Source organism: Podarcis filfolensis (genome assembly GCF_964270895.1).
Source record: "Podarcis filfolensis genome assembly, chromosome: 9".
NCBI lineage: Eukaryota > Metazoa > Chordata > Lepidosauria > Squamata > Lacertidae > Podarcis > Podarcis filfolensis.
In genome coordinates, this window is record NC_139610.1 from 62,913,508 (window position 1) to 62,938,263 (window position 24,756).

Below are 24,756 nucleotides of genomic sequence, written 5' to 3' on the forward strand. Positions count from 1 at the left end.
AGTCAGATATCCAAAAACCAAAGGCACCAACCCAATCCTTTAAAGGAACCCAGAACATACTCATGCAGGCTATAAGCAAGGGCAAGCGGCAGCCAAAAATGAAACCCAGAAGGAATTATTATTTTTCTTTTCTTTTTTGAGCCCCATGCAAGCAAAGAGATGGTTCCCAAGGCTTCTTCTGGGTACAGAATTCTAGTTTAAAGTTCTGGTAACAGAACTATTGAGAATATTTGTGAAGGTTAACAAAGCATGAGTCTGAGGGTATATCATGCATGTCCAGCCATTCAGATATAGACAGACACAGAGAGGGGAAAACTAAGGTACACTTCTTCCTCTTGAGTTATGGAAAGCTCAGTTGGGGGGGGGGAGGAAACTTTAGTAGGCTAGGTGGTGGGTTTCTTCTAATGCCTGAAAATGCAGTTTGGTCACCATTTCTTGCTAAGTTTACTGTGCCTTTAACTGCTGCACAACAGGCCAGAATCCGACAGGTGAAGCTTTCCCCACTGCTGCAGCTCCAAAAAGGGAAAAGCTCAATTGTTGGATTTCTCTTTGCACAACATTGCAGAAAGCACAATCAGGGGAGGGGGGAACCTGTCCACTTTAAGAAACGTGGTTCTTGAGCAAGAAGGGGGTCTATGAATCCCTAAACTGGAGGGATCTGAGGCTCTTCAGAATTGTTGGCCTCCCACTCCCATTGACCCAGCCAGCACGGCCAATGACGATGGGAGGTGCAGCTCAGTAACAACGGGAGGGCTACAGGTTCCCCATCTCTGTTTTAAGCAAAAGGCTACTCCTTCCTTAAGAGTGTCCACTTCCTATGCTTTTAAACTAGCAGGTTTATTTTACGTATGCTTAGGTAAAGGTAAAGGGACCCCTGACCATTAGGTCCAGTCGTAACCGACTCTGGGATTGCGGCGCTCATCTCGCTTTGCTGGCCGAGGGAGCCGGCGTACAGTTTCCGGGTCATGTGGCAAGCAGAACTAAGCCGCTTCTGGCAAACCAGAGCAGCGCACGGAAATGCCGTTTACCTTCCCGCCAGAGTGGTACCTATTTATCTACTTGCACTTTGACGTGCTTTTCAACTGCTAGGTTGGCAGGAGCAGGGACCGAGCAACCGGAGCTCACCCCGTCGCGTGGATTCGAACCGCCAACCTTCTGATCAGCAAGTCCTAGGCTCTGTGGTTTAACCCACAGCGCCACCCGCGTCCCTTACGTATGCTTACTTGGAAATAAATCTCTCTGTGCTCAGTAGGTTGACTACTATGTAGGTGTTAATAGGATTCCAAGGCAACAGTATTTAGTACAGGGCCAGCAAAACACATTTGCTTTCTGTTTCAGATTAGAAATTGCAACCAACGTGCTCACAATACTGTGCAAGTGTGCTACAGGGAAGCAGGAAATGTGTTTTAATTTTTATGGCAAACTGATTTACTTTGAAAAGGATGAGAACTCTAGATTATTTGGACAAATGCCTTGGGGAATATGCCTGAGCTGATCTCCTTGGGTGAGTCACAAATACCTCTTCTAGTGATCTGCATTTACTCAACTCTCCTTGTCCAAACTGCTTTCCAAAATTATGAGATGCAATCCTTCAATCTGATCTTTGGGAAGTGAACCAAAGATTGCCATTAAAAAGCACTTTCAGACACCCCCACAAAAAGCAATAAACACAAGGACACGGCATTGTATACCCGCTTTCGGAGTTTTATCTTTAAAGTGACATTGTCAAGTAGTTGCAGCCCATTAAGTATGAACGATCACATACAGAACTCAGCTTATGTTCTTATAAAATTGAAAAGGCATGCCAAAAAGTGAGGTTACTGCTGCCAGCTTCTAACCCAGAAATGGTCAATATGCTGAGCAGTCAAGAGTCAATGCAATTGCAGGTTCTTCTACCCTGTTCCTTCTGCCCCCTCCACAAAGTTCCTGGGGTGGGGTGCAACTAAAACTCTGCTTGACACAACAGGCAGAGTGGGGTGTTTGCGCAAATGAAGGGATGGAGGCAGAACAAGGTGAAAGAAGGCATAGCTGTGCCACCTCCCTCAGCATCCATGAGTTACAACTCAGAGAAATTGTGCATAAATATAAACATTTGGTAGTATTCTGCTTCGCAACCAGCAGAGGGAGCTCAGAGGATATGTGACAAGGCTATATCGACTCCTCTGGCGATGCGGTCAGGTGCCAATAAGTGGCAACAGAACCACATACAAAGTCAAGAGTTAAGCTTGAGAGGTAATTCACTGATTTCAGCTGTCTTTCTGCAGGGACAAGGAGAGTCACAACTGCAATTCTGCAGTGTTATAAATACAAGTAGGGAAAGTACGCGTTTTTGTTGTTGCTGCTTCCATTCTTGGTACGCATAGTAATACGTTAGGAAACTCGATTCTGATCTCAGCCGTAGTTTACGCATGAATTAGGGCAGCTCGGCACATCACGAGTGCTGTGGGAAATACATAAAATGTGGATGCCCTACATGAACATGTGGCAATAATGCTGGGTGGGAAACTTCTGGTCCTCCAGATGTTGTTGGACGGCAACTCTAATCATCCTAGAATCTGGCAATTTTGGTTTTTCCTCAGTTTCTGATTTTCCAATCCTAAATTCAGTTGTGCACAAAAATTCGATTTTTTTAAAAAAAATCATGAACTTTCACCACTATTTTTGTGAGAATTTCTCCCAATATACATGTTGGAATAATTTTTTTTGCTGAATGTACATGCTTTAGAAAAGCGATGTCCTCTCAAATAATGCATGTTGAATGTTATTTCCCCTAATAAACACATTTTTATGGACACTTCACCCCAGTGTATGCGTTTTTGTACACATTACATGGCATTGCAAAAGTCGGGGAACTGCAAATTTTGGCTCCTGTATCATTTTGGAAAGTGAAAACAGGGAGATTTGCCTTTAACTGAGAACTTGGTTGAATTGCTCCCCCAAACCTAGGCTGGAGTCCAACAATATGTGATGCACAACATATTTTGCTTTACTGTGATGTATAAACCAAGTCACTCTGTGTGTGCATTTCTTTTTTTCAAGGAACAAAACACAACACTCAGGTTTCTCTGGATGTGCAGAACTTGCCCTGAGTCCTTCCCCTTTGCATGTAATGTCATGCAGAACCTCAGCCTTGAGAGTTGTTGAGAGAAGTTAAATATTAGCAGCAGGTTTAACTACTTGACAGTGCCTCTTTAAGGTCCACTGCTACCCTGTAAACCATACATTTTTAACAGGTCGCTTGGAGTGGAGAAAAAAAGAGAAAACAGGTAAAAACCTTGTCAAACAGTACCGTGACACTTATTCCCAAGCCGTTATCATTTTTGGCCAGTTCGACCTCAAAGATATCTCCAGGTTTAAGAGGCGGTGAAGAAAACTTTTTAGAATTCATTGAGTTGGCCAAATTCATGAAGTAAGGCTCCTTTACAAAAAACAGACAAAAAAACAGAGAGAGAGAGGAAAAGACCAAAAAAAAAAAAAAAAAGAGAGTATACCCTGTTAGAGAGGTGATTTGTGATTAGGACTGTATTACATATTCAGCAGGGATAGACAAAGGTTTGAAATGGGGGTAAAATGAGATTATATGTACATAAATATTTACACATGCACAAACACAACGCAAATAAAAAACAGGGAAGCACTCTCGAAATCTAAGCAGATATATCCAAATGCAACTACCATTTGATGCAGTGTTTCAGGCGACATTCATGATGTTATGGATCAAAGCGTCTGCAGTGACAGATCTCCCAGAATGAAGGAATCAATATGCCAATATTTGCTTGGGTCAGATACACTGCCAAAATTGCTTGGCGTGATGCAGCCATGTGTGGGCAGCTGATCTATAAAAGCATTATGTGCCTGAGCAAGCGGTCAGCTGACCTACAGGACCCTCACGTGACCCGGTCACAGAAGGCACCAGGTGGGCAAGTTTTGGATAAGGAGCAGGAGGGGTAGGATAAAGGATGTCACAATGGGATTTTAACATCCCCCCGAGGGGGGCGGGATATTCCAGGGTCAGACTAAGAGGGAAATAGTAAAGGTAAAGGGACCCCTGACCATTAGGTCCAGTTGTGACCGACTCTGGGGTTGCGGCGCTCATCTCGCTTTATTGGCCAAGGGAGCCGGCATACAGCTTCTGGGTCATGTGGCCAGCAAGACTAAGCCGCTTCTGGCGAACCAGAGCAGCACACAGAAACGCCGTTTACCTTCCTGCCAGAGCGGTACCTATTTATCTACTTGCACTTTGACGTGCTTTTGAACTGCTAGGTTGGCAGGAGCAGGGACCGAGCAACGGGAGCTCACCCCGTCGTGGGGATCCGAACCGCCGACCTTCTGATTGGCAAGTCCTAGGCTTCTGTGGTTTAACCCACAGCGCATGTAAATAAGCTCCTATTTCTGCTGCCTAGGAAGGAGGCATAAAGCAAGGAGATCTCTGGGGTACTCCATACACAGGGGATGGAGAAATTCTCTATGTCACCCAAAGCAAGCCTTTGCCCAGACCACACCTACTCCACATGGACTTTCTTTCCACCCTTGGGTGTCCTTATCTGAATGGAATATAGCTCCATCACGAAAAACGATCCTTGCCTGTAAACAAATTCTGTGACTTATAGAGGCAACGAAAATTACCCTGATAGGGCTGCAGCAGGGCTAATAGTCAAAGTGGGTGGGGGAGAAGTAAAATGAGAGGAAATAAATGTCGCATAAATGACTCATGTCTTGGCCTACTGAATTCGCCACGATTATCCCATAAGGCAGCCATCGCCACCTGGAACAGCATCTAACTCTCTATAAAGCGTTTAGCGTGCTGCTGTCCTGTTTACCAGCAACCCTCCTGTTGAGACCTCAATAAGCGGAGACATCTCAAGTGTCCATTTCCCAGGCAGGTGGGGATTTGCCGGGGTGGGGAACCTCACGATAAATAGTGCAAGCGTACTGAAATGGGCTTTCCGGAGGGCTCTTTGGAAACCAAAACCAAGCTCTTGTCTTCTCTTTTGCTGATCACATAGGCTAATATACACTTGCAAGGAATTTCTCCTTGGGAAAAAAAGCCCCCAAAGCGTTAGTAAAAGGTGCCAGAGCGGTTAAGCAATGGAAGCGCTGGTGGGCGATCCCCACCTAGTCCATCTCACTCCCTTGTTTTAATTTCGAAACAAACCGGTAATTATAGTAAGACCTCATCCACACCATGAATTGAAAGCACTCTTATACCACTTTTACAACTGTGGCTTGCCCCAAGGAATCCTGGGAACTGTTAAGAGAGCTGAAAGTTCCTAGGAGACCCCATCTCTCCTCACAAAGCTACCATTTGAAGAGGTTGAGCAATTAATCCTCTTTCCCAAGGAACTCTGGGTACCGGCAACTCCGTGAGGGAACTAGGGGCCCCCTAACAACTCTCAGCCCCTTAAGAAACCAGTTCCCAGAATTCTTTGGGGGGGAAAACATGGTTGTTTAAAGCAGCATCATGGCGCTTTAAAGGTATGGTGTGGATGGTATGGAGATAAAAAACACACAAAGTGGTATAGAAATGGACTATGCCTTTTTGGCGGCTGCTGTTGCTGGTTCCTGGCTGCTGGAGTAAGTGGCTTCATCCATGTCAGAATCTCCTCGGTCAGAATACTCCACGGTTTCCGCTGTCCCAGACTTTTTGGCCTTTGCTGTGTTTGCCTCCGAAGATGCTCCGCTTCTTTCGCTGAATTTGGAAAGGGCAAGCTGGGAATCGATGCAATTCTGGTATTCCGGCTGCGGCTTCTCGCCGATATGGTTGCCGAAACCACCGTTTGTTTGGCTCTGGGACAGGCTGGCGCTCTCGGTCCTGGAGTCTTGGGAGCTGAGGCTTCCGTCCCGTTTACCCGAGCCAAGGCCAGATAAGCTCCCAGAGGTAGGCCTCTGCTGGCTCAGCGGCCGGTTGTGTTCCTCTGAAGACGACTCTGCCTCATTGTCTGGTGTCAGTGGCGGCCTTTTAAAATACCCCTTTGTGCCACTGAGGAGATTTGATGGTGCTAAGGAGAAAGGGAAATTCCCAATAGTAAGCATTATTTAAATAACCTAATACACTCATAAAGGTAAAGGTAAAGGGACCCCTGATCATTAGGTCCAGTCATGTCCGACTCTGGGGTTGAGGCGCTCATCTCGCTTTACTGGCCGAGGGAGCCAGCGTACCGTTTCCGGGTCATGTGGCCAGCATGACTAAGCCGCTTCTGGCGAACCAGAGCAGCGCACGGAAACGCCATTTACCTTCCCACCAGAGCGGTACCTATTTATCTACTTGCACTTTGATGTGCTTTCAAACTGCTAGGTTGGCAGGAGCTGGGACCGAGCGCCGGGAGCTCACCCTGTCGCGGGGATTCGAACCGCCGACCTTCTAATCGGCAAGTTCTAGGCTCTGTGGTTTAACTCACAGCGCCACCCGCGTCCCACAATACAGTCATACCTTGGGTTAAATATGCTTCAGGTTGAGCGTTTTCAGGTTACGCTCCGTGGCGACCCGGAAGTAATGGAACGCGTTACTTCCGGGTTTTGCCGCTAGTGCACGCGCAGACGCTCAAAATGACGTCACGCGCATGCACAGAAGCGGCGAATCGCGGCCCGCGCATACGCAGACGCGGGTTGCGTTCTACTCAGGATGCGAACAGGGCTTCGGAACGGATCCCGTTCGCATCCAGAGGTACCACTGTACACTGGTCAGTTGAGACACACATATCTCAGCTTAATAATCCAAAATATGCACAGGTCTTGTGCCTGGGTGCTCCACCCTACAGCCACATCCTTCCCTCTTTCTGTCTCAGCCGTACATGGGCCACAAGAAATCAGAACCCTACTGAGTTTCAGACAACTGGTAAAAACTGTCTTATTTCATGAGGCCTTTGCACCCGGAATGCTTCTCAGATGTTTCATGTTTTATTTCCTTTGGAGATTTAAATTTTAAGTTTTGGAGGTTTAATTTAGTTTTAAATTTTTCTATCTTGTATGTTTTTATTGCTGCAGACCACTGTGTCATGAAAGGTGGGAAATAAAATTTCAAGCAAACAAGCAAATAAATAATAAATAAAATACATTATGCTGCAATTTCCTATTACATCTGAACTGAGAATCTGATTACCAAGATCCTAAATCATGCTTGGAAGCTGGATTTAAGATCATTATCTGTTCTGATTTTGGTAATCCCACTTCAGATATAACAGGGAGCAACTGTTTTTTGATGCGGGAAATGTTGGAACCACAACGCATCAGGATGAGACGAAGGAAGGTTCGTCCGAGGATGGAATGTGCAGGTACAAAAAGCCTGTGTGGGCCTCCGTTTCACCTCACATTTTTAGCTTTCAGTACTCAAAACTGCCAGCGTTAAAGGTAACACTGAGAGGATTTACAGACCCAAGAACAAACGAAAGACAGAACTCCAACCAAACATGGCCGATGAGAGGATTTGGAGGCCAGCATCAGCCCTGGAATGGATGAACATGTCAATTTCATTTTCTCTCAGTTCTTAATTTTTTCTTCAGTCTTAAGCTTTAATTCTCCACATTTCTGCTTCAGTTTGCGAATTTATTTTTGAAGTGCCCTTGTGTGTGGATCCAGCACTTTTTTGTGGATTTCTCCTGTATTTCTATAAACAATTTTGCCTAATACATGTGGTTTCTTCCAAAGCAATTTCCCCTAATATTTTTGTATGCTATTTTCACTAATATATGCATTTAGATGCACACTTTAGTATATGCATTTCTTTGTACAAATTACTTGGCTGGAGAACTGCATTGCAAAATTCCAAGAAGTGCAAATTTTGAAGTATGGTCAAATTTCAGTTTGTGCGTTGTTTTGGAAACTGCGAATCAGGTTAAGTTAAATGCAAATTGACCTGAATTTCTCCTCCATCCCTAATTGGCACCCAGGTCAGGAAACTTTAGGCCAAAGTGACCCTTTCCTTAATGGCCTTTTAAGCAGGTTATAAAAACATTTTTGCTTCAGCAGGCCTTTAGTCTGGATTCCCCTCATGCGAAGCCTTTTGGTGACTCCTAGCTCTCTGCTTTTACTACTTATAAGTTGGACTTTTGCTTTTGGAATTTTATTGTCTGCTTTTAATGACTGCAAGTGTCCTTGTGGGCCTATCTGGGCTGAAAGGCAGGGTACAAATATTTAGATAGACAAACAAACAACCCTGATTTAATGAGCTATGTCAGCTTATCAATTCTATCCACCCCCAACGATCTGCAACTTTGCTCCAAAGCTGTCCCTTTTCTTTCACCCACAAGCTAATTTTATCGGATGATAAATTATGCTAGCTGGGTGTTAATTGGCAAGTTTTAGTGTTGCAGAACCCCTGGATATGTGGCCGAAGGTATAGCCAATTCCTGCTAAAACCTGCTGCGTAACAGTGCTTTAAGGGGAACATGGAAATTACTTTCTAATTGCAACAACAAGAACAACTGCAACTGGGTTGAGCTATTGTGTATAGATGTACGAAAGGAGAAAAACTAAGCAGAATTTGCAGATTGCACCAACTATTTATCTAAGACAGGGGTGAGGAATCTCTGGCCAGTGGGTCAAATTTGGCCCAGCATGGCTGTCTTCCCTGAACCATGCCAACCTACCTCATATGTGATGTCAGGTGTGACAGACATAGCTGGATCAATCACACAGCTGATCCCTGCAGAAAGTAGTTTTGCTAGAGCTCTGCTCTGTGCTTTGGCAAGAATAGGTTTAGCAAGTCCCTTTGTGCTGTGGTTTCCAAGCACCCAACGACCAGCTGACTGTTAGGCACTTAGGAAGTGCTGCACAAGGGACTCTGACAGGTGGGCGGGATAATGCCGTTTGATTGACAGGCTGGTTGTCCCAACCACCTGTCAAAGTTGGCCCACAGGGGGTGGGGGCAGATAGCAATCTGGCCCGTCAGGCAAAGAAAGGTCCTCACTGCTGATAACACTTAGTGGAATACCTTTTGTATGCCCCTCCTTAGGCTGCGAGATGACAAGGGTCACTTCTTCTGGAGCATGCTCAATAATTTCCAGCGCTGTGTGATGGCGGACCCCTTCCAAGCTCACACTGTTCACTGATATCAAGCGGTCCCCTATGGAGAGAGAATGATTCGGAGATCAAAACAATACATTTCCAAGCTTTTACAGAGGGGCCATGGAGCAATCCACTGACTGCTGCAGATGTTCAACATCCATTTAGTGCTTGGTGCAATGCAAACGATGGACAAATCTGGCAATTTCAGTTTCTCATTTTTCCAATATTAAGTTTGGTTTGGCTCATTTCTGCCTATGTTTGCGTGAAAATATGGTAAAAAGGTAAAGGACCCCTGGATGGTTAAGTCCAGTCAAAGGTGACTATGGGGTTGTGGCGCTCATCTCACTTTCAGGCCGAGGGAGCCTGTGTTTGTCCACAGACAGCTTTCCAGGTCATGTGGCCAGCATGACTAAACCGCTTCTGATGCAACAGGACACTGTGACGAGTGCCAGAGCGCACAGAAACACTGTTTACCTTCCCGCTACAGCAGTACCTATTTATCTACTTGCATTGGTGTGCTTTCGAATTGCAGGTTAGCAGGAGCTGGGACAGAGCAATGGGAGCTCACCCCGTCGTGGGGAATCGAACCACTGACCTTCCGTTCGGCAAGCCCAAGAGGCTCAGTGGTTTAAACCACAGCGCCACCCGCGTACACACACACACACAGTCTGCATGCAAATTCATATGCATTTTCACCAATATTTAAAAAATTGTATGCAGTTTCCCTTAACATATGCATTTTCCCAAGCAATGGCTCTCATGATGCCTTGAATGGGAAAGTCTTGTATCACATTGCCATAAGTTCTTCACAGGTTCTTTTGGACCCAGATTTAAATCATCTCCATACGGCCATAATGCTTGCTGTGTGACTATCTTGGGCCAGTAACTATCTATCAGCCTAACCTACCTCACATACAGATAGGTAGCCATGTTGGTCTGCCATAGTCAAAACAAAAATTTTTTTTCCTTCCAGTAGCACCTTAAAGACCAACTAAGTTAGTTCTTGGTATGAGCTTTCGTGTGCATGCACACTTCTTCAGATACATCTGATATATCTGAAGAAGTGTGCATGCACACGAAAGCTCATACCAAGAACTAACTTAGTTGGTCTTTAAGGTGCTACTGGAAGGAAATTTTTTTTTTTTGTTTTGACTACCTCACATAGTCATCATTTGGCTAAAATGCAGGGGAAGGTGGGGAGAAAATATAATAAGGATAAAACAAGTGTGATGGGTATTCAGGATCCCCCTTGTGGTTATGTTTTGCTTTTTGCTGGTTGTTGGTGTCTAAATAAAAAAACTTCAAAGCAGCTGTTCATTTCCACAGAGAAGGAGTTATTTTCCCCCTGCCTCCACCCCAATCCACACAGTGCCCTTCTGAAGTTGCTGTCATTAGCCCCATTGGTTCTGGGGAGGGAGGGAGACAGGAGATAATACTCATCCCCTACAATGTTTCCCCAAGCAAATTAGGCCCCATTCCGAGGGGTGTTTCAACAAAGGGAGAGAAAGAATAATGGATCTCTCTCACATCACCGTCTAGTTTGGTCCTGATAAGAAGCATTGAAACTTTATTTTTCCAAGATGAGCTGTTAAGCTATAAACTAACAAACCAAACAACAGGCAGCCATCAATTGCAGACAGTTAGCAATATAGCTCGCCTACATAAAAAGTGTAATTGCCTGATAGGGCCATTCAGTGCATTTCATTTTCCAAAATTAGTGGCAAGCGTGTCTTCCAATCACTTCTAATGTCATTGCTAGTGGCAACATTCAGCACTTCAACATTAAATACGTATGCAGTACGTTTTGTCCATTATATTTGTTTTTTTAAGTCAATGTTTTTAATATTCTGGCAGTATTTCTACTGCTTTCTTTCAACATACAGTAGCAAGCCTAAGATTTACCTGGTTTTAGCGATCCCTGCAAATCTGCTGGTCCTCCAGGAGTTATCGAGTGAATGAAAATCCCAAGGTCAAGCTTTCCAGTTTTCTCCCCACCAGTGATCTGAAACCCTGTTTAAAGCAGTCATTTAGTAAATTTTGTAAAACATTCATGGCAATGTTTCATGAGATTTTCAGAGACCCATTGACCATGGTTTACTAAGAATTTCCCTGTGTAAAGGGGTGTCCTCCAATATCTTAGATAAGGATAATGGTCAGTTTACCCCAATGGGGAATCTAGAGGTAGAGTTAGGTAGGACATAAGTCCATGCTGATGACTTTATATCAACAAGTGTTAAGTCTGTTCCAATATCTGATAGCTTTCTAAACCTGGGGACATTTCATTCAAAAACAAAGGCATCTTCCAGACTGAACTCCACCACAACCTGCTCCACCTAATCAAGCGGTATGCTCAATTTTTGTTCATTTCTGTCTTTGCATATGGACTTTCAAAGTGACATCAACTCACCTAAGCCATACTTCTCATCTTTTTTCAAGTTTACCAAGCTGATCTCCCTTTCTGGCAACAACAGTGGGTTCTGCTTCGTTTGTAGAACGTCTGTAGGGAAAGGGGGGGGAGTCACTGAGATACAGCAAGGTATGTTTATTTCTTGGAACATGACATAACACGAAGGACTTGAAACCTTTCAAGTCAAGCTTCACTTGAATTTGCTGTGTAATTAACAACTCCTCTTCCAACTCAAGAGGGGCATTAATGATAGGGCTGGACACGGCTTCAACATTTTGGGGAAAGGAAATTCTTCTCCTTCCTACATGAAACGCATCCTTTAGGATATGCAATCTGATGAACATTTAACAATTTTATCTCCACAAAGCAATCAGCCCCCGTTCTGAATATGTGTACATTAATACATGCAGATTCCATCTAACTCAGTGCCTTTGCAGGATCTTCCAGAGTCAGATATTCCTCATGCAAGACAACTTATGGTTCTGGAAGTGATGCCATGGTACAGGGGCTTCATATAGTGGAAGAACTAACCAGGCCCACGCATGGGGAGGGCAGCTGGGTCCACTTGCCCCGGGCCCTAAAGGGCTAAGCCGGTCAGCCCGCCCCCCCCCCGCTAGACTTTCGCTGTCATGCCAAGATTTTCTAACTTTATTCTAACAAGACTCCTTCCCTGGCCTCAGACCAGCTCTGCATGGGCCTGCTTCCACAATATTCCATAATATAAAGGTAAAGGTACCCCTAACCATTAGGTCCAGTTGTGGACGACTCTGGGGTTGTGCGCTCATCTCGCTCTATAGGCCGAGGGAGCTGGCGTTTGTCCGCAGACAGCTTCCAGGTCATGTGGCTAGCATGACTAAGCCGCTTCTGATGAACCAGAGCAGCACACGGAAATGCCGTTTACCTTCCCACCGGAGCGGTACCTATTTATTTACTTGTGCTTGACATGCTTTCGAACTGCTAGGTTGGCAGGAGCAGGGACCACACAACGGGAGCTCACCCCGTCGTGGGGATTCAAACTGCCAACCTTCTGATCGGCAAGCCCTAGGCTCTGTGGTTTAGACCACAGCGCCACCCGAGTCCCTTATTCCATAATATAATGGAACAATATTAAACAGGGGCACAAGATGAGTGACTGGACCTGTGTGTGAAGTCCCCTGATCTCTCTCTCTTTTAAAGGACTCATAGCTCAGTGGGAGAGCCACATGCTCTGCACGCAAAAGGCTCCAGGTTCAATCCCCGACATCTCCAAGTAAAGCGGGAGATTTTGCAGTACCACTGCCAGTCTGTGTTGGCAACACTGAGCTAGACAGCCCAGTTGCCCAATTGGTTATCAAGACAGCTTCTTACATTCCTAACCATTGCAGTGCAACTGTTCCTGTTGCAATGTTTATCTAGGAACAGGCTATCTGCTTTTTATAAAGAGGAGCTGTGGTACTTAAGTGCTTCAGTGGGGGAATCAGTATCACCAAAAATGACAGTATAGAATCACAGAATTGCAGAGGTGGAAGGGACCACGAGGGTCCCCTAGTGCAATGCCCTGCAACACAGGAATCTTTCACCCAACGTGGGGCTCAAACCCACGACCTTGAGATTAAGAGTCTCATGCTCTACCCACTGAGCTATCCCAGGATTAAGTCTGTTCATGGTTCAAGTTAATTACTAATGGACCTTTAAAAATCCAGTCATAAGGTCTAAATTTTATTGTAAAAAAGTACTGAATCAAACAGTGCTGACCTACAACATAGGCTTGGCCAGTGTCTTCAGTGGATGAAGAATCAGATTCGTTTTTCCTTCTTTCTAGGCTGGAATTTAAACCTGCATGAGAGTGTGAACTAAAGGTGGTTGGGAAACGGCGAAAGAGAAGCAGGGAAAGAGAAGTGGAGAGGAAAACAGAACATAGAAGGGAACAAAGTAAAAAGTAAAAAAATAATAATGATATAAACATGACAAGCAAAACACAAACTGGTGTAAAGGTAACACCACTTCTGGGCGTTAAGAATGCACCAGTGGAAATCAGTGAACATGGAGATGTTTATTCTGTGTATGTAGAATCAGAGCTCCATGGGAATAAGTATGAAACAGCTGGTCGCGAAGAGATTTTAGGATGATGAAATGAAAACGAATCCTGCAATTTTGCAAAATTGCTGTATGTCCTAACAGACGGTGGCCCGTGAAATCTGAGGCATGGGTCATTGAACTGTAAAATGCTTAGGAAAATACAGTGGTACCTTGTTTTGAGTCCCGGACGCTCGACGAAAAGGACGCTCAACAAAGCGCCACTCTGAGCATGCACATGGAGCGGTTTGCGCTTCTGCGCATAGCGCGATTTAGCACTTCTGCACATGCACAAGCGGCAAACCCAGAAGTAACCTGTTCCGGTACTTCCGGGTTTGCCGCAGACGTCCACTGAAATGGATGCTGGACGGGGCAGACTTATACAGAGGTACCATTGTATAACAAGGTGAAAGTGCTGCAAAAATGCTCAGGAATTCACTTTTGAAAGACCTTGAAAGACCTACATTGGCTCCCAGTATGTTTCCGAGCACAATTCAAAGTATTGGTGTTGACCTTTAAAGCCCTAAATGGCCTCGGCCCAGTATACCTGAAGGAGCGTCTCCACCCCCATTGTTCTGCCCGGATGCTGAGGTCCAGCGCCGAGGGCCTTCTGGCGGTTCCCTCATTGCGAGAAGCAAAGCTACAGAGAACCAGGCAGAGGGCCTTCTCGGTAGTGGCGCCCGCCCTGTGGAACGCCCTCCCATCAGATGTCAAAGAGATAAACAACTACCTGACATTTAGAAGACATTCTGTTCAGGGAAGTTTTTAATGTGTGACATTTTAGTGTATTTTTGGTCTTTGTGGAAGCTGCCCAGAGTGGCTGGGGAAACCCAGCCAGATGGGCGGGGAACACATAATAAATTAAATTATTATTATTATTATTTTGATCCAAAACAATTCTAAACATGGATCTCTGCTTACTTTTGGCCTGAAGACACCAACCGTTTAATATAGCCCAAGGATCCTAGCTATTGACTACAGGGCATTAGGAAATGATGTAAATACAAGAGAGGACTTGGAGAACTTCTGCGGCAATGGTAACCGCCCTCCCTAAAAACGGTGTACACACGTTAACCGGAGTTTACCATGAGGACAGCAACAGAAAAAAAGACCACTTTAAATGCTGCAACCTCCATGCAAATGCCACTGAGAAATGCTTAACCTATGGCAGTGGCAAGTGCAAAAATGAAAAGCCTCTTATCCCATGCTTTGTCCCAGATGCACACACTGATTTCACTCTACACCGGTGGCTTGGAGGCACTGCCTGTGTTTCAGGCTATGCAAGAGAGACTTTAAACCAGGGATGGGAAACCTGTGGCCCTTCAGATATTGATGGATCACAACTTCCGCCAACCCCTGACCGATGGGCCAAGGTGGCAGAGGCTGATAGAAGCTGGAGTCCCGCAGCATGTGGTGGGCCACATGATATCAATTTCTGCTTTAAACATTACACAGAGCACCTTCAAAGGGATGTACTTCTGAGTAGCTACCTACGGGAATGGCCATGTTAAAACCAGTCTGCAAAAGAGATCCTTACTTGTTGAGCTTTGCTCCTCCAGCCGCTGATTCGGCGTCAGATTTTGGCACCTGCTGGAAGATCTTCCCCATCATTTCCTCCATTCTCCGCGAAGAGGCGTCCACAGGGGTGATAACGTTTTTCCGTAGTGGGCTGACAGACACCTGGCTCTGGGTCAGGTCGTGAAAGGATTTGCTCATGATTCTGGGCCTTTCCTCCCAGGGCAGCTTCTCGTTTTTGTCCCTGGAACAGCTCTGGGCAGACTGGAAGAGGGAGAGTTCGGAGTAGGAGAGCTTATTGAGAATATCGGCTTGCACCGATAACGGCCGGACCGCGAGCCTGTTCAGTGTGCTGCTGGCCAGGCTGCCGGTGCTGATGGCACGCCCCATGTTGAACCCTTTGACAGAATCCGTGTGGAGGTTGAGGCTCCTAAACGACGCTCTCTCTGCAAGGAGATGGAAAACTAGTTTATGCACTTAAAAGAAACACACCTCAAAATGCCTTCTGTGTAGACTGGGAAATCTAGAAGAAATAAATATGGCAGCTGTGACTCTTAAAGCTCTATGGGGCTCCAATGTTTACCAATTCAATACACTCAGTAGCCATAATCCAGCAGTAACTCTAGATGGGTGATGATGTTTAGGGTGCATACAGACCATACATTTAAAGAGCGTGACTTCCCCTAAATTAATCATTGTAACCGCAGTGTGTTAATGGTGCTGGAAATTATAGCTCTGTGAGGGGTAAGCTACAGTTCCCTGGGATTTTTTTTGGGGAGTGGGGATGCCATGTATTTTAAATGCATGGTGCACACACAGCCCTATGTGCACACACATACACTGAGTTAATGTTTCAAAAATAACACTTAGCAGTGGGCGCTGTCTTTTTCTAGGACAAAAACCAGTCACCGGCCCCCACAATCCAGGGGGAGAGGGGCTGCCATCAAAGCCCGTCTGAAAATTGGATGCTTGATACAATAGCGCGGCTGCGCACCAGTACAAACAACAGTGATGCTAATAATTACATTGTCCGTACTTAAAAGACCTACACCGGCTGCTAATTTGTGTCTGGCACAATTCAGCTGAATCTTCAAAGCTCTAAGTGGTTTGGGACAAGGTATCTGAAAGTCCATCTGCTCTCACATCAGCCTGTCTGACATTTAAGACCTGCTCTGACTGGCTCTCTCTTTTGAGGTAATAGTGGAGGAAACAAGGAGCAGAGCATTTTGGGTTATGGCACCTCACCTTTGGAACGCCCTCTCCATGTTTTTTCACCCCTGCCCTTTTAGGCTAGAGGCTGCCATTTTAGATTGCCCCAAATGCCTCACTCTCAAAGGTTTGTTTATTTTTTAAAGAGGGAGGGTTAGCGATGGCTGCTACAAAAAAAAGATGTTTCCATGCTTTTGTGGCTGCTACCATTCTCTGAATGGGGTACACTGGGAGATGTAAAATGGCAGTTTCAAGAACTCCAGCGGATTCCAGAACACTGCCACACCTAAATTTGCAAAGTCTCCTGAAATGCAAAGGAGGGGAATCAGTTTTGCCTCCAAACCCCCTCTTCAAATCTGAGCTGAGCTTTCAGCACCCGGTCCTAAAGTAACCCAACTTCACAATGCCATCCTGTTTTAGGACAGACAGGACCTCTGGCTGGGACCAAAACTCCTGTGCATACTTTCCTTGGGACTTCAACCTCTGACTGAGCATACAGAGGGATGTGTCGTGAGGTTCTTCAAATGCACACACCTTTCATTGCGTCGTCTCTCTCTTTTATCTAGCATGAAATGTCTTCAGCTCTTTGAAGCCTTTCGATGTAACGCTTAATCTTCGTCTAATCTCTGCCAGTCCTCTTTTGCACTCTTTCAAGAATTTGAATCTCTTGTATTTAAGCTCAGTGCCCAGCGCTGTACACAAGACTCGCCTTACAAAGGTTTTACATGAAAGGAACCATTATCTCTCCATTTGTAACTAATCCTCCTCCTCCTTAACCGTAAGACCTTGTTAGCTGGGTTTCTGGCAGACACCATGGGCTGAACAGTCTCCACCGAGCTATTGTCTCTTTGTCAGCTTCTCACAACAAATATGTACTATATACACAGGTGGCAAGAACTATTATTATTAGCGGTCAACATTCATGTTAATTTTTTTTGCCCATACAGTGGTACCTCGAGTTAAGTACTTAATTCGTTCCGGAGGTCCATTCTTAACCTGAAACTGTTCTTAACCTGAAGCACCACTTTAGCTAATGGGGCCTCCCGCTGCTGCTGCACCGCCAGAGCACAATTTCTGTTCTCATCCGAAGCAAAGTTCTTAACCTGAAGCACTATTTCTGGGTTAGCGGAGTCTGTAACCTGAAGCGTATGTAACCTGAGATACCACTGTATATGCTTTATTGCTCCCTACATTTTTTTAAGCAATTAAATTTAACAGCTGTAGTTGATGGCAGTTGTATGCAAACACCCCAAGTTGTTAAGGGCCTTCTGAATTAATGCAAGAACTTTGAACCTGGCCTGGGGAAGCAATGGAAGCTTTTGAACATCTAAGTTAAGTGCTGTTGTTCTCAGAGTTGTTCCCAATCGGAGTACGGTGGTACCTCGGGTTACAGACGCTTCAGGTTACAGACTCTGCTAACTCAGAAATAGTACCTCGGGTTAAGAACTTTGCTTCAGGATGAGAACAGAAATCGCGTGGCAGCAGCAGCAGGCCCCATTAGCTAAAGTGGTGCTTCAGGTTAAGAACAGTTTCAGGTTAAGAATGGACCTCCGGGACGAATTAAGTTCTTAACCCGAGGTACCACTGTAGCTCTCTCTTCTGCACGCTGAGGTCCAACACACAGATGGTATACAGATTAGCAACAGCAGCAGGAGGAGGAGCAAGAGGGCAGCACCAGGCATCGTGCTTACCTATTTCCTGAGCATCTTGGTTACTTTGCCTGGCTCTCATCTGGAGCTGAAATTTATGCTGCGAAGAGCAAAGCTGCAGCAAGTACTGGCAGGTCTTGCTGGTGTCAGTTTGGAAGGCATGTTTTATACCATCAGATGTGTTCTGCAGAGTTATCTTCCTCTTCTGTAGCAGGAAAAACAGGTAAAAGGCAGACACATATATATGATACATTCCAGCTTTGGGGCGATGCAAATCATTATTCAAGAACAGAACTTGCAATAAGCAAACAATTGACTGCACTGCTGTAGCGACACTGTACATTACTACAAAACCTGAGGAGCAGAAAATGCAATTATAGCTCAGCTAGGTATTATGCAAGGGTTATACTGCATGTGAAAGTATTCAAAGTGCAGGACAAGCAAGATCAAGATCAAGATCATGGAGTGGAGGTTTAGCGCTCCTCCAGAGGTCCTTTTTATTGTGCATTCATGATGGTTTGTGCTCATGATTGTATCAGGGCAGTTATATGCAATTCCACTTTCAATATCATTTCCGTCTGGAAAGGTTTCAGCGTGGACACACTGCTTTGTTTCCAGCTGGTGACTGCTGAATTCCCTTCCTATTTCATACCACTAATGTTCTAGGTTTTGTTCCACTCTCGTTGCGCCACAGGGAATGTGGGCCCCACCAGATGGCAATAATGTGGCAACACTGGGGAAGTATCTCAGAACAACAACAAAAGCGGAATGGTGTGTGGACGGGCCCAGCATAAATCCACAATTTTTGTGTTAATGACATGTTGCAGAAAGCACCTGTTGCGCAAAACACCAGTTTGGAGGGATTCTTAGTCCTTTCCTCCAATCCTCTTTTTCCAGATCTGCTATTTGCTGCGGAAGTGAAGCTTCTACTGATGCTAATAACAGTTTTTTTCTGCGGGGAATGGAGTGTACAGGGAAAAGACTACTCTCCCCTTCGTGTGACACATTCCTGCTCCTACCCACCCATCTCTGAGGCTAATCTCCAAATGATTACACAAACTTAACATCACATGTAATTCGGCCCCACAGGTATTGTTTTTCAGTATTCACCATTTGGTGCTCGGAATGTGGAACGGAGGAACGAAAAGGTAACACTAAATTGAGCATCTTTTTAACTCCATGGCTTGAAATAAATGGGATTCAAAAGTGCTGTAATATTAGTTGGATTCTGCTCTTTACACTAGAGAGAGTCAGAGCCAACCTACAGATTCAGGGCGAGAAACACACACCATGTGACACAGGCCTCCTGAGACTCCGCCACCTCAGAATACAGAGGGGGGGGGGCCCTGTATGTCTGAGAGCTCCTGTTAAAAGAAAAAGGGAAAAGCTTCCCTGTATATAGAATGGTAGCTTAACGGGGAGAGAAAGGTCAGTCTAAATGCCTATCATGAAGAATTTTGGCACTGGCGGAAAGGAAGCCATTATGCATGCAACCCCCCCATTTGCATTCTGAAGTGGTACAGTCTCAGAAGGACTGTACCGTAAGGTTCCTCCCACTCCATTATCAGTCTTCAGTGGATGAGATGCCCCCAACAGCACAGTGACAGATCGGCTAGGAAATATCCTCTAGCATGATACGGCCTGGCTTGCTGCTCATCTAGCTTTTATTACTAAACTATTTGCCACACACTATGGAGCACACGGTATCTTCCTCTTGTTCCCTTCTGGCATGCTTTCATGTGGACACTGTAGATACCGTATTGGCCTGAATATAAGCCGCACTTTTTCTCCAAATTCGGACAGTGAAAAGTTAAAAGTGCAGCTTATATTCGAGACCTTCCCTTTCCCCCCAACAGCTCTGGGGAGGATTGGGAGCAGCGGGCGGGCTGCGCGCCATTGCCCCACATTCCCGGCCTGTTCTCTTGGGGGGGGGGAGCAAGGCCGCTTTGCCAGCGGCCTCCCCGCCCCCAGAGCAGCCCAGGAGCGTGGGGCAACAGTGTGCAGCCCGCTTGCCACTCCCAAGCCTCCCCAGAGCTGCCAGAAAGAGGGAGTAGGGAAGGAAGGAAGCAGCCTGGGTTTTGTCTTTTTTTCTTTTCCCTTCTTCAATTTTAAAGGTGCAGCTTATTTGTGGGTGCGTCTTATATTCACGCCAATACAGTAACTGGAGTTTTGTGGGTGGGTGGGCAGGCATGGAGCTGTCCAGTCTGTGATTGTACTGGTGGAGGTGGTGGGAGGAGGAAATGTTACCAACGTACACTGAAGGATATTTTTTTTGTTTCTCTCCACGGGAAGCGGAGGACAGGTGTGCGGGCTCCATTGTGGACCTCAAAAATGAGAACTCCTTTGGGGCAAACTCCCAGCAAAATCCCAGTCTGAGATTTTTTCTCAGGCAACACACGGTGGAAATGAACGCCGTATTCTGTCAGCCTTTGGCAAATCTACACAACGAGAAAGGAGGCACAGAAAGAGAGAAATGTTTGTGAGAAAAGTTAATTTGAGGACATTGATGAGTGTAAAAATGATATTGTGCAGTTCAAAAGAAGAAAAATGTGACCTTACGATGAGATTCACCCTTTGTTTTCATTACTCATTTCACATAAAAACAAATGTGAACATACAACATTGTACATTAATCATGTTCAGTAACAAAACTGTATGTATGTGTGTGTGACTTTAGTTCCACACAAATGAATGCATATTGAATCTGCAACAAATCACTTCAAATAGATAAATAAACAAACACATATTTTAAACACATCTTATTTCTTGGCTGTTACTCTGAAAAGTAATTGCTATGGCTACCTCTGGCCAGCTGCAACCTACGTGTAAGACATCACCAAAAATCAGAAAGGATTTTCCGAAATGTATGATGTGGCTTTCCTATACTTCAAGAGTGTTTAACCTTTTCCAGCCTGAGGGCCACATTGCCTCATGGGCAATCTTCCAGGGGCCACATGCCAGTTGTGGGCAGGACCAGAGGCAAAAGTGGGCGGAGCAACAGTTGTGACCCTTACCCTTGTACAGAAGGGTGCATTTCTGCTAAACAAAAGCCAGAGGTTTACATGCACACCTCTTTCCATCCAGGTGGCACTGGCACCACTCAGGGACACATGTTCCAGTCATTCAAAAGCAAATTGAGGAAGGCGAAGAGCAGGACCAGTATAGGGTGTGCTATGGGGAGCATTCAGCGTGGGTGGCGCTGTGGCTTAAACCACAGAGCCTAGCACTTGCCGATCAGAAGGTCGGTGGTTCGAATCCCCACGACGGGGTGAGCTCCCGTTGCTCAGTCCCTGCTCCTGCCAACCTAGCAGTTCGAAAGTACACCAATGCAAGTAGATAAATAGGTACCGCTCCAGTGGGAAGGTAAACGGCGTTTCCGTGTGCTGCTCTGGTTCGCCAGAAGCGGCTTAGTCATGCTGGCCACATGACCCGGAAGCTGTACGCCGGCTCCCTCGGCCAGTAAAGCGAGATGAGCGCCGCAACTGCAGAGTCGGTCATGACTGGACCTAATGGTCAGGGGTCCCTTTATCTTTACCTATGGGGAGCATTCTAAGGGCCAGACAGAAAGAGCTGGGGGCCACACTGAGCTCTCAGAGCCTGAGGCTCCCCAACGTCGTTACAAACTCTTATTTTCACCATTTGGGTTTCATCTGCTTGGAAACCTCTAATGAAAACGAGTGTGGTGGGCTCCACGCTTAACTTCCCGTACTAACCTTCAGAAATTCAAGTTCTGCCTCTTTTTCAGAAGCACCTGCGTAGTTGCTATGCAGTTTTGGCAATTCTTCTTTCACATTAGACAGGTCCAGATTTTCCAGCACTCTAGCTGGTAAATAGTGTTCCGTTCTGAAATAGGATAGGCCATGCACCTACGGAAAAAGAGGGAAAGAAAAGAAAAAGCGTAAGGGCAAGGTACGGATCCACAGGCACGACCCAACCTGGCTGCAGGCTGGATGATGTGCTACTCTGGTAACGCCAGAAGAGCAGAGGTGTGGATGATGAGGAACACTGTGACACACCTCCCTAGTTGCTAGCAGCGATCCTATTCATAAAAACATTGACCAAGAAGCACAGAATCCAGCTGGGAAGAACATGGCAAATGTAACCCCCTTGACCTTCATGCATATCTTGACCCTCAGAAGACCCAAGACCAGGTGCAGGGAAACGTTGGCCTTCCAAAGGTTGCTGAACTACAACTCCCATCCGCCCCAGCAAGCATGGGAGTTGTAGAGTTTGGCAACCCCTGGAGAAATAAGGGTTCCTTGCCCTTGGCTCAAGACCTATGCGAAGACGACATATTGCAGTTACCTTTAAACCAGGCTTCCTCAAACTCGGCCCTCCAGATGTTTTGAGACTACAGTTCCCATCAAACCTGACCACTGGTCCTGCTAGCTAGGGATCATGGGAGTTGTAGGCCAAAAGCATCTGGAGGGCCGAGGTTGAGGAAGCCTGGTTTAAACTGAAAGACAGGATATGCCACTGCAAAGTGAGAGAACTGCTAGTGGGCCACAAGAAATAAGAATGCCAAATAACTGGATGCTCCCAAGGGCCCTAAATAGAAGAGACTGACCACTGTACTTCCACTAGCAGCAGAATTGTCCAACCCAGCTATGCCTGAGCATCAGAGGTGATGGACTTGTTCAATCCTGGTATGGAGATACTGCATGACTGCCCACCCTCAGATGGCATGTTGTGTTTCCGCACGAACCCCTGCTCTGGGCTTGTCTCCCGATCATCCTATCAGCAACATCTGATTTGGGAAATGGTAGTCCTAATAGTCGGATCTGGCCTCAACTTTGTCCTCCTGTGACATCAACAGGAAACCCTCCTTTGCTTTTAGCACTGAATTAAAGACCCAAAAAGAATTGGATCACTTTGACTTAAAGGCCTTGGATGGAGAAGACACTGGCCCCAATTTGCATGCAAACCCTAAAAAACAGGGATTTTATCTCCCGGTTGGTGGGGCGCTTTCACAGAATGGAAGATGGCAGCAGGATCCCCAAGGATGCGATCTATGGGGAGCTGGCTTCAGGCCTACTGGTGGACCAACTCTGCATCACAAGGATGTCTGTAAATGTGACGTGAAGGCTGGTAACATTAAACCCGCCGTGTGGGAGTCCCTTGCAGATGACCGCAGTGCCCGGAGACAGACAGTCATTAATAATAATAATTTATTATTTATACCCCGCCCATCTGGCTGGGTTTCCCTAGCCACTCTGGGCGGCTTACAACAGAATATTAAAATACAATAATCTATTAAACATTAAAAGCTTCCCTAAACAGGGCTGCCTTCAGATGTCTTCTAAAAGTCTGGTAGTTGTTTATCTCTTTGACATCTGATGGGAGGGTGTTCCACAGGGTGGGTGCCACTACCGAGAAGGCCCTCTGCCTGGTTCCCTGTAACTTGGCTTCTCGCAGCGAGGGAACCGCCAGAAGGCCCTCGGCGCTGGACCTCAGTGTCCGGGCAGAAGGATGGGGGTGGAGACGCTCTTTCAGGTATACTGGACCGAAGCCGTTTAGGGCTTTAAATGTCAGCACCAACACTTTGAATTGTGCTCAGAAAGTCAGGTTGTGTATCCACAGCAGTAACCCGAGGAGGAATGACTGCTGGGAGGAGTGCGGAGAGAAAATATGCCATGATGTCTCTGCATCAGCAAAACCTTCATCAGCCCCAGCTGCAACAAAACATGTCTCTCCTTTATTGGTCTCTACAGCCACTGTAATTCTCCAGCAGTCTGACTTCACCCCTGGGTGCAGTCTTTCATTGTCTACCTAGACAGACGGGATGCCAACCATGGCAGGTCCCTTCCGCATGCTTGACAGGATGGATGCAGCCACCCTTGCAACCAAACCATGGTTCAGCACTAGGTGCTAATGCAGCCAGCTCTAGTTTCTAGCTGCTAATCCTTGATTCTACGGCTAACACATGGTTCATTCCTGAAAGCTTGTTTGTGTTCTTCCCCCTGCGCTTCAAAACAGCCAATCAACCGAACCAGTAAAAATCTGCATTTATATAGCCTTCTAGATTCTAAAACAACTGAGATGCATCAATTTACACAGCAGGCACAAGAGCTGCAAAACAGAACCAGGAGGCTGCTCACAAATGAAAGATTATCCTTACTTCAGCCTGGTAATCTCCATATTCTGCCTGCAGAGCCAACGAGGCCAGCAGCAAGGCTGTCTCCTCATCACAGTGCATCTTCTCCTCCAGGATATCTTTCCTTAACTGCAGGTAATACTGATGGCACGTCAAAGTATGCCTAGTGGAAGAAGAAAAAGGAGAAGGGGCACATGAGCACAGTCCTTTCTCTAACCCACATTTTAGAGCGTAACCTAACGTTACCAAAAATTTTAAAACGAATCCGGGGACACTTTTCAACTTCCTACTAAACAGATGGATTTTGTCAGGGGACTGATTTGTAAATCCGGGGACTTGTCCCCGGGAAACGGGGATGTCTGGTAACTTTAGCGTAACCAAGTTCATAGAACACAGCCAGAGAGATGTGCATGGAAGATGGTTAAGAGATGGGAGAAGCTTCCACCAATATCACACACTGTTAGAATTTATTTGCATTATCCCCTTTCAGCCAAAAAAGGGGTCCCAAGATCGCCAAAAGGAAAAGTGTGGATGGAAGAAGAAGAAGAAGAAGAAGAGGAAGGGGAAGAGGAAGAATGGGGTGGGTTTTTTGGGGAAGACGTCTGTACTTCAATTTGTTTTAGGTGTTGAGATCAGTGTATGCTGATCAATGCACAGTCTTCTCTGTAAGGCTCCATTCTGATGACATTATTATTATTATTATTATTATCATTATTACTATTATTATTAATATGCCGCCTATCTGACTGGGTTGCCCCAGCCACTCTGGGCGGCTCCCAACAAAAAACAGTAAAAGCACAACACAATACCACACACTAAAAACT

General features: G+C 45.8%; 1 protein-coding gene across 13 annotated transcripts in view; it reads right to left on the reverse strand.

The window, feature by feature from the left end:
• PTPN13 (protein tyrosine phosphatase non-receptor type 13) overlaps positions 1-24,756 on the reverse strand; it is a 154,834-nt gene that overhangs the window by 32,454 nt on the left and 97,624 nt on the right. For 7 of the 13 annotated variants that reach the window (XM_083631536.1, XM_083631534.1, XM_083631531.1 and 4 more), the window contains 11 exons: positions 23,957-24,095; positions 21,552-21,704; positions 20,094-20,276; positions 17,881-18,043; positions 15,003-15,426; positions 13,145-13,242; positions 11,411-11,500; positions 10,906-11,013; positions 8,930-9,061; positions 5,536-5,999; positions 3,275-3,418 (listed from right to left, as the gene is read on the reverse strand). In XM_083631536.1, the coding sequence (XP_083487662.1) occupies positions 3,275-3,418; positions 5,536-5,999; positions 8,930-9,061; positions 10,906-11,013; positions 11,411-11,500; positions 13,145-13,242; positions 15,003-15,426; positions 17,881-18,043; positions 20,094-20,276; positions 21,552-21,704; positions 23,957-24,095 (2,098 nt within the window). The remainder of the gene's footprint in view (positions 1-3,274; positions 3,419-5,535; positions 6,000-8,929; positions 9,062-10,905; positions 11,014-11,410; positions 11,501-13,144; positions 13,243-15,002; positions 15,427-17,880; positions 18,044-20,093; positions 20,277-21,551; positions 21,705-23,956; positions 24,096-24,756) is intronic. The other 6 variants (XM_083631538.1, XM_083631539.1, XM_083631540.1 and 3 more) reach the window with 1 other exon arrangement.